The sequence below is a fragment of the Neopsephotus bourkii genome, unplaced genomic scaffold (assembly GCF_033783945.1).
Source record: "Neopsephotus bourkii isolate Nb327-2 ecotype Australia unplaced genomic scaffold, CSIRO-AGI_Nbou_v1 NB_1589, whole genome shotgun sequence".
Taxonomy (NCBI): domain Eukaryota; kingdom Metazoa; phylum Chordata; class Aves; order Psittaciformes; family Psittacidae; genus Neopsephotus; species Neopsephotus bourkii.
The window spans coordinates 1,939,703-1,949,620 of NW_026902065.1; the positions used below are offsets into that span (position 1 = coordinate 1,939,703).

Here is a 9,918-nt window from a genome sequence, read left to right on the forward strand (position 1 = left end):
GAGCAAATGGATTTGTAATTTAATGTCAGAAGAGGGAAGAATTCAGATGTGTGGGGTTTCTTTCACATTTGATACAAAGATTAAAGTGTCTGCATTTGGTGTGCAGGAGTTCGATAGATCTGTAGCATGGTTGCCTACAGATAGCAGTGTTCACCTTTCTTGTAAACAGTAATTGTGCCACATGGAGAGAATTCCCTGGTCAACATTTTTATTGAAACTTTGATTCTCATGGTGACAAGCTGGATCATTGTCTGCTTTCAAAGTCTGATAATGATACACTTTAGAAGCTTTGAAGAAAACCTTTGTCTAGACAGACACAGCTTAAGAAAGCTTTTGAAACGTAGCGTTCACTTTAAACCTTTGTTGACGTCTGTAGGAAGCATTGATCCATCTTTGGGAAATCTTGAGCTGTTTTCTACTTCCTTGTGCTAAAAATGTGCAAGGGATTTGCGTGACAACAGGAACTGTGAGAAATAGAAAGGTAAAACTTTCCTAAGGAGAGTACTTCAACCTGTGACAGTCTTTCCCACACAGAATTTCCTCTTCATCCAGAAATCAGTTTTCCTTTAAAATTAAATTAAGCTACACATGACATTCTAGCTTTTACAACTTCAGCATTAAGGTCCGATTGGGGGTATTTTAGGGACATCCCCAGAGATGTACAATATATACATAAAAGGAGCTATAGTTTTATTAAATGTAGATTTTAACCAGTCTCCTTGAAGTCCAGAGGCATTTTCCAGAATATTATTTCACAAAGTCCAGGTTTGGTTCTGACTGCAGGATATTTAGGATCTGCAACAAATAAACCAGTCCTATCTAGATGTGCAGCTGATCAGCCTGCATCTCACAGGGGAAGAGACATTCTACAGCAGTGACAGCCAAGCACAGGCACAGGTTGTGATGATTGTCACTCAGTTAGACTCCCTTTGAGGACCATCCCATTTGAGATGAAGCTGAAAGGGGGCAGAGCCACAGCCTAGTTCATTTCTCTGGATGGCCTAACTAGCTCTAGCATTTGAAATCAAAGGATTGTGGCTCCTACTTATATCTCTGTAGGGACCAAGCCTCCGTGATAACCATCTGACCTAAAAAACTATTTGGAGCGTTATCTGATGTGCCTGCCCAGGAAGTAACGGTCATTCTGGTAATTTTTATGTTGATTCAGTTTGATCTGGTTATGAATTGTCACTACGTGCACATTAACCACTTTTAACCTTCAGAGTGCTTTACAAACAACTATGTTTCACAGAACTTGTCTCAGATATTCTGAGGAAGTGTATGGTTTTCGCAGGTAGCAAAGATTTAACCTCTGCTCTGACAGAACAGTGCAATTGAGGCTTACTGACAAGGTTACCAGCAGCACCACCGTATTTCTAGAAATCAAAAAACTGAGGCAGAGAGAGGTTGAATCTCTGTCAGCAAACACAAAGGAAAGAAAAAAGGACATGAGATAATGGTTCCCAACCAGACATTCAGACCACTACCTTGCTCCCCTCCCCTTTCTTGGATAACAAATACAACACGCACTCAGAAATGAGTGCTTTGGCTCTGGATCTGAATTGTCCAGGTAACTGGACCTCTACTCTTTGGGTATGGGAAACAGACCCTGCAAAAGTAGCAAGAAAAACAAAATAGACATTAGAAAAGGAAACTGTTTACCATATAAAGAATAAAGAATGAAGCCTGTGGCTGCAATGGACACAATATCTAAAAGTACAAATGTTCAGAATGATCTGCTAGAAATCAGCAGGTTTTATACCCAATAATTTTTATTAGCACAAACCTGCTCTTTATCTAGATTTAAAAATCTAGATTAAAATGTTGTTTAATAGGTAGCAGTTCCTATTTACTTATCTAGTTTCTTTCTTCTTTCCTGAAAATTCATTACTCCAGCAAACAGTGCTGTCCCATTTGTTAGCAACTGAAAAGTGAAAAAGAACACAGGCAGGAATAATTCAATTTTTTATTTAAATGAAATTTATAGACACAGTTTGAGGTATTTCATCAGTATTTGTTCTTATTTATACAAGAGCATTTTTTCAGGTGTTGAGTCAGCATGACATGAAGACAAAAAGGTACAGATCCATTTCACCAACATAGGGCAAAAAAAGCAGAATTTTGAAGAGTCTCTTTGAAAGTGTATGGGTAAGAAGGCGTTTATCCCATATTCAGCATGGCATTTAAAACTAACCAAATGTTATTTAAGTCTGGCCTTGGAGAAAGGAAGATTTTCGGGCAGTTTGGAGACAAATTCTCATTTTAAGTAGACATGGTCCACATTAAAGGTAGCCCACAGAACTTGAGATACTAATTTTATAAGGCGTATTCTTTGAAAAAGTATTACAATATTCTAAACGAAATTAAAAATACCTAGATTTTCATGTAGATGTAAACTGACATATTCAGTGTTACCCTTTTTGTACACACTGGTATCTAACCACTATATATCTAACCACAGCATATTTCTATCAGACCTGCCAAAAAGACACAGTCAAGACTGTTTTGTCCACAAACTCAATTTTCAGAAAAGGAAGAAAAAGACTGGCAACATTTTTTTCAGTATAATGAGCAGAGCTTTGCTTTTGAAGGTGCAGCTTTACACAACTTTGTTTCCTCTTTTTCATATTGATTAAAATGAAAGTGTCAGATTTCCTTTTCCTGAAAATTATCTTTCAAATAATCACCAGATAGCCAGTGTCCAATGAATGAGTTTCTTCTTTCACTTTCAAAGATGCCATAAGATAAATTATTTCCCAAATACAGCCTTATTTATATTTTTTAATTGTCTTTTCAGAAACATGAGTATTTCTGTGAGTTTCCTAAAAATTTTAGGGAAAGGCATTTTATCTAAATCTTACCTTTCCCAGTCCATGCTTTTGCAAGCCAGTTTATCTCAGGTTAGCAGTCAGGAAAACCAACCAATAAAACTTACAGGAGGAAGCAGGAGAAAGGGAAGGGGAATTTCCTTAAATGCATTCATCTCGTTTTGCTGTCTCATCAAGTGAAAGGCAAAAGAAAATAGAGGAATAGAATAAAAGCTGAATGAAAAATAGAATGCAAACATCGCTTCAGTTTTAACAGTCCAAAGGAAGTTTAGTAACACGGCTGAAGCAACCTGAGATATATCTGTTTGCTTACAAATCATCTTCAGGTTTTGTACAGACAACAGTTAGTCCTTTGACAGATCGAAAATACCTTTTCTGTTTTTCCCTAGCTGCTTTTCCTTTTCCTGGTATTCATTTTCATCTGTAGAAAAATCCCCAGGGTTTTAGATTTGGTTTTCAGCTTTCTGTCTCCAGAGAGGCTGTTACCTAGCTGCCCGTCTCCTCAAATTCACTGTAGGGGGATGAAGCTGATGAGGTTTTGGACTCTCCATCACTGTTGCACTCCCGTGGGGGACCAAGACTGGGAGCTTCTGGGAGTTCCTTGGCAGACAGCGTTTCTTTACTGTTCGACCCTAAGGGATGACAGTCCAGCAAGCTCTGTAGGTGTTTGATGTAGCTTATTGCAGCTCTCAGAGTCTCCACTTTGCTGAGGCGCTTGTCAGCAAATTCCTTGGGCAGGTGCTCTCTCAGGCGTGTGTAGCCCTCGTTCACGCAGCGCACCCGCTGTCTTTCCCTCTCATTCCTCTTTCGAATGAAGGCAGGCTCAAAGGAATAGTCATAGATGCCCACGTAGCCAGGGAATGGGATGTAGGAGATGCGACCCGTGTGCCCGCTATAGGCTTGCTCCCAGTAAGATGGGTCCAGATGGAAGGGAACCCCAAAGGGCTCTCTTAGGGGGACCCTATGGGGATGCACATGGCTGTTAGCCAGGGACATAGGTCCTGGAAATGCAATCCTGTTCAGTAGTCCATCATCATCTTTACTGCTGTCCATGCTTCTTTTTTTATTCCCAGCCGGTGGAATGTCAGTTCCTGAATTTGGCTTCCAAATCTTGTATCAGTCCAAGGAAGGAGGAAACATTTGTAGAGGTACTCTGCCCCAGTGGCTGCGATTTCCTCCTGCAGTGTATGAAAACTCAGATCTCAAAACACTGCTAAGAATTCATGAGGTCCACTCTGTGCGTGGAAGTCAGCTCTAAGCCTTGTTGTTTTTATAGAAGTTGGATACCAGCTAATTTACAGACAGGTTTTGAGGACCATCACTCCACACTTTAAACCCTTCTTTTCCTCTGATCTTCATATTTCAAAAGATAATAAGAGGGTTCCTGTGTATTCCTTTTCTCTCTGCTTGAAATTATGACCATAAGAGCTAATGCCAAACATAAATAATCTTCCAGGCTCTGAATACTTCTCATGTATTGTAATCCATGATATCGTTTGATATAATTGTCTCCAAAAGATGGGTAATTTGCAAAGTTTACAGGGATCTTCAAAGTTTTGGCAGAACTCCTCCCTCTCAGGAACCAAGGATCTTCTGTCATCTGAAAACTACCCAAAGGCTTTTCACAACGAAATCCAAAAGACAACTGCAAGCTTTGTTGTTTCGGCTGCTCTGGTCTAACTGAAACAGCTTACAAGCTGTTTGCAAACTTATATGGCTCGTCTCTAGCTTTCTGGGGAAACTGAGAAATCTTCAAAGGAAAGAGTGCTCTCTTGTGGTTGCAAGTCATGTCAGATCAAGAATGCACACGTGCAAGCGTAACAGAAAAACTGCCCTCTTCACCCAAAGAGGCTTTTTTAATAAAAGTGAGTTTCACAAATTGAACATGAGGATTTTCAAAAAATCTTCACCATTTTGCATGTTTCTTCTTATTGCAGGGAAGTTCTGATCACCACTATGAGCACCTGCCTCAGATAAACAAAAACAAAGGTGATGCCCTGATTGCCTCCTGTGTAGCTATTACTAGATGTCTACATGGGCATTGGCTTACCTGATGGACCCTACCCAGTGCTTTACCTGGGGAGCTGAAAATCCTTCTTGACTGTGCTAGATCTGTGCTGCATCCTCCAGTTTGCCATCAGCTTTGATGAGGAGAAGAGGCGAACAAAAGAAAAGGACTTTTGGCAGTTTGTAGGGGCATAATGTCCTTATCTGTGCGTTTCCTCTAACTTAACCTAGTTGTGCTGGGATCTCTTTCTGCAGCAAATGAAGGGTCTTTGACATTTCCCCACATTGTGTTCAAGGGCTTCATAGTTATATTTTTTTTCTGAAAACACATCTTCACAGTTAATTGAATTTCTTTTTTTTTTTTTTTTGCCACCATCAGTTTGGGGAGTTGAATGTTTGGTCTGGGAGAGCTGTGGGAAGGGACAGACATGAAAAAGTACAAGCACGTAGACTCCATTAGAACCGTTCTTTTGCTCAAAGTGAAAGTTTCCACCCTGTTCAGCCTTTCATGCCAAACTACCTCAGAAGCGTAACTGAAACTACATCCTCCACTCCGAGAAACACATCTATGTCTCTGCTGAGTCAGAAACCAGCAGCAATCACATCAGCATTCATTTTCAAGTCAGCCTTTGTATCTTTGCTGGCTTATCCTGCAGCTTCAAAAAACAACGATAATCTTCAAAGTATGAAGAACATACAGGCAGACCATTCTAGACAGACGTGACTGAGAACAACCCTGGACTCTAGTTTATGCCAGGGGCAGGGTCAGCATCAAAATGGCTCATAAGACAGGGCAACTGTCCATCTACTTTTGCCTCCACCACCAACATAGCCTAGCAAGAGGTGGTGTTTGAAGCTGGAGGTTTTGTAGCATTACCTAAGAGTTAGCTAATGCATTCCATGAGGGGTTGTGATCTTTTCTGGTCACAAATAAATGTATTTCTAAAACATGTGCCATAGCTCATATAGCAGGCATGGGTGTGAGGGAAGAATTACTGGGGAACACCCCATGGTATGCACAACTCATTTCAGATCAAATGATTATGAGAGCTTTTCTGCCTTAAAAAAAACCCCAACCTTGGAAAAGTTGAACAGTCCAGGCTTTTCACTTCACTATAAACTCTGTTGTCCAGTCCAAATGTTCTCAGAAATGAATGCTTATTCATTAAATGCTTAGAAATGAAAATAACTCATTCACTGTAGCACTAAGGGAGACCAGGACTTAAGAGTTTTCTTAAAACAAAGAGGATGTCAGCCTCTAGCCAGATACCTGAAGTAGGAAAAGGCCATATAATTTGTGTCATCATTACACTTAAAATGCTGCTCCCTAGCAATATTCCTGTGAGGAAATGGAAGCATGCCTCTTGGGGGTCTCAGATGCCAGATCATTTCACAGATCTCCATGACCTTGCCCGAAGACTAGCCAGGTTCAAAAGGCAGGGTTACATTTCAGTCTGCCATGCAAATGCACTATTCCCTGCCACCACACCTCTTTTCTATGTTTACTGTAAATGCAGGTCACTGGCACTTCCCAGAGTGTCAGAATTGCATGTGTACTAAACAGACGTCTGTTCTTCCTACAGGAAAATCCACACTGTTAAACCTTTAGAGAAATAGATGAAGAAAAGCTACAGGTAAATGTTACTTATGAATCTGAATGATTGAAGCTGATCTCATACCAAATGGACTCTGTAGTCTGGTTTTGTCTGTGTGCAAGGGAAATAAGAATATATGCCAAAGGCTTTTGTTGTATCATTGTTGACACTATAATGCCACTTGCTCAGAAAGGGATTTGCCCTTGGCCAGGGAGCCATACAAGGCCAATGCACCTTACATCCCCCTGAAGGTCCTTGTTGAGAGCACAAGTAGGATTAAAGCAACGTATCATTCCCATACCGACTTCTGCACAAAGCAGACCTTTCTCAACGTGTCTGCACATGCAGGCTCAGTGAAAGTAGCAGGACTGGCCCACCAAAGTGACAGGCTAATACACATTCCTTTTAATTTTAAGAGTAGGTTAAGACTCTTGCCTCTTCTAAGGCAAACCTTTGATCTTCTTTCTTACACGGTTTCTCCAATGAACTCCTCTTCACACCTCTGCCTGGATGATGCTTTTACTCCAGAATGCAATATCCTTCATGCTGATACAAAGCAGATGGCTTGGTTTGCTTTCCAGGTGGTACAAACCAGGTGTCATTCACTGCTCGGCAATGACAGAAGTTGCACTGTTTCTATATATATTGTATGTTTTGCTTTGCTTTTGTTTTTGTTTGTTTGGGGGTTGTTTTTTTTTTTATTTGTTTTGTTTGCTTTTTTTGAATACAAAGTTTAAATTGGGATGCTGGAAGACTCCTTACATACTCCACTGACTGTGGCATTCAAAGAGGTTCCCTTCCTTCTTTCCTTCCTTTTACTTCACCTAATTACACAGCCAAAATTAATGGAAAATATTTCTGACATGCCTAAAAACAAAACATTGAGGCATCTTCCTTCCAGATCTAACTTCGTTGTGGTTTTAATTGCATATATCCTAACACAGTATCTACAAGAATGTAGTAACCTTTGTACAAAAGAACCCTCAACTCATTCACACTCCCACAAGAATCATGAATAACACTACTGACACCACACAGTGATTGCTTTGCATTACTTTGAATTACTCAAAGCAACAGATTCTTCTTGACACTGTGTCCCTCTGTGTCTGAAAAGAAAGTCATCCATGGGAATACTGTAGTAGAAACACAAGTGTCAGCTGAGTCCACCTATTTCTCAATAGATGATGTCTCAACTATATTACCTGTGAACACATTACTGGGACAGAAAAAGAAATTACATCAGGAGCTTAAAAAGAAACCCTCACAACATTGTTCACCACTATGACCAGCAGGTTGGGGGAAGTGATTGTCCCCCCCTACTCCACTATGGTAAGACCCCACCTGCAGTAGTTCATTCAGCTCTTGGGCCCCCAACACAAGAGGGATGTGGACCTGCTTGAGTGAGTCCAGAGGAGGCCACAGAGATACTCAGAGGGCTGGAGCACCTCCACTATGAAAAAAGGCTGAGAGTGTTGGGCTTGCTCAGCCTGGAAAAGTCTCCAAGGAGACATTATAGCAGCCTTCCAGTACCTAAAAGGGGGCCTACAAGAAAGATGGAGAGGGACTTTTTTCAAGGGTATATACTGATAGGAGAAGGCGGGATGGAATTAAACTGGAAGAGGGTAGATTTAGACTAGATATTAGGAATAAGTTCTTTACTGTGAGTGTTCTGAGTCACCGGAACAAGTTACCCAGAGAAGCTGTAGGTGCCCCATTCCTGACAGTGTTCAAGGCCAGGTTGGAAGGGGCTTTAAGCAACCTGGTCTAGTGGAAGGTGTCCCTGCCCATGGCAGGGAGTTGGAACTGAATGAACTTTAAGGTCCCTTCCAACCCAAACCATTCTATGATTTGTTATATTTTACTGTGCTATAACTATACCAAATTCTAGTATTTACAATACATATTATAGTTAGTCTGCGCTGCTGCAATTCATTAACAGATATGAAATTGTGAAATTAGCAGTTTCTCGTGTTAACTGCATACCACAGAATTAGAGTAATAACTGCAATTTAGACTGAGATCCAGGAATACACGGTTGAGTAGTTCTGTGCCTCTCTAATCCTGTTTTATCCTTAAGCATAAGCCATCCCTTTCCAGCTCTATAGGTAGCAGAGAGAGCTGCACCTAAACTACCCAGCTTTCATGCTGTGACTATCACCAAAATACACACCTACAAAGCACTGACTAGCCAATAAAGATGGTGAGAAATCTGGATTTTTGATGTTAAAATGGTTGGCGTCAATCTTGGCTTTTTGCATAATCTTCGTTCAGTGTAATCCTGCTCACCCTGAGAAGGAACCCAAAAGCAGGTTTGGAACAGCAGAAGAGAACTGACTGTATTGAGATGTGGGCATGGTCCAGCAGGGATTTCAGCTCACACTAAAGAGGACTGAAGTGTGCTTACTGCATCTCTTTCCCCCGTGGTTTTATAAGTCTCCCTTATCTTTCAGTACATCTCCAGGATCTGAAGACTACTTGAAAAATAGCTCTGCAATTTGTTCCTCACACAGCAAGTACGGCTATAAATGTCAATAAACTAAGCTTTCAGGGGACATAGTGCAGTTGTCTTATCAAAACACTTCACATACAATGAAAGTGTTTGTTATATTAAAGAAATATCTTCCCTTGCAGAAAAAAAGTTCTAAAATGTGTTTTATCACAATACCTTGGGCGTGCAGCATACATCTCTGTAGACACAGATTAATTTCTCATTCACTGACACTTTATATTATCGCTGGCTTCCTTTGATACTTCTGCTTTAGACTGGTAGTTAAGATATCACTCGTTCAAGGGAGTAAAGTGACTACAGAAAAAGCTGGAATCTCAGAGGACTCATGTATGACAGTAGGAAAACACACTCTTATCTGTGTACGATAATATCCAATCTGTCTCCTAGGCTCAAAGTATTGCTTTCAGCTCAGACAGTTGAAATAGCATCAGGATTTCAGCACCAGGGCAGTTCTGCATTAGAACTATCATAATTGGCATTAAGGCAAGCTGAGAGCTTGGGATAACCTAGCATTTCAGGACAGAATTCAGATGTACTGAGTATAACTGTGAAGTTGAAAGGATGACAACTGAAAATGGAAGGTCTCCAGTCATCTCCTACATACTGAGGAATGCAATGTGAAGAGAGAGACTTTTAGGCTTGTAATCATTTGCTGGAGTTTCTAAGATGTGAAGTATTAGCACCAACCATGTGAATATGTGGTACTATACACATAAAAATGAAGCACAGATTAACCCCCCCATCACAAGCTTAGCAGTCCCTAAAAACCTGAGGACTTGATGAATTCTTTCCTGACTTGATGAAATATGTTTGTGAGCCAAACCAGATATACTCAGTCATGGTTAGAGGAAGGATTACCTGGCTTAGTGAAGGAGATGTTACAGGGTATGTGGTAAACTAAATAAGGTCATTGTTTTGGTCATGAATGGCAGAGACCTGTATTTACATTGCCTAAATGTAGTTCTTTATAAGTGATAGG

At 40.6% G+C, this 9,918-nt stretch overlaps 1 protein-coding gene across 1 annotated transcript; it reads right to left on the reverse strand.

Annotated features, from left to right (window-relative positions):
* Window positions 1–1,999: 1,999 nt before the first annotated feature.
* Window positions 2,000–5,190, reverse strand: ASCL4 (achaete-scute family bHLH transcription factor 4). The gene has a single exon (XM_061371814.1). It carries the CDS (start codon window positions 3,879–3,881, stop codon window positions 3,315–3,317), a length of 567 nt encoding a protein of 188 aa, XP_061227798.1. The 5' UTR covers window positions 3,882–5,190; the 3' UTR covers window positions 2,000–3,314.
* Window positions 5,191–9,918: the final 4,728 nt, after the last annotated feature.

What these genes read in the sequence shown, in the direction of transcription:
- ASCL4 (XM_061371814.1), bottom strand. Translation starts at nt 3,881, where the DNA reads ATGGACAGCAGTAAAGATGATGATGGACTACTGAACAGGATTGCATTT.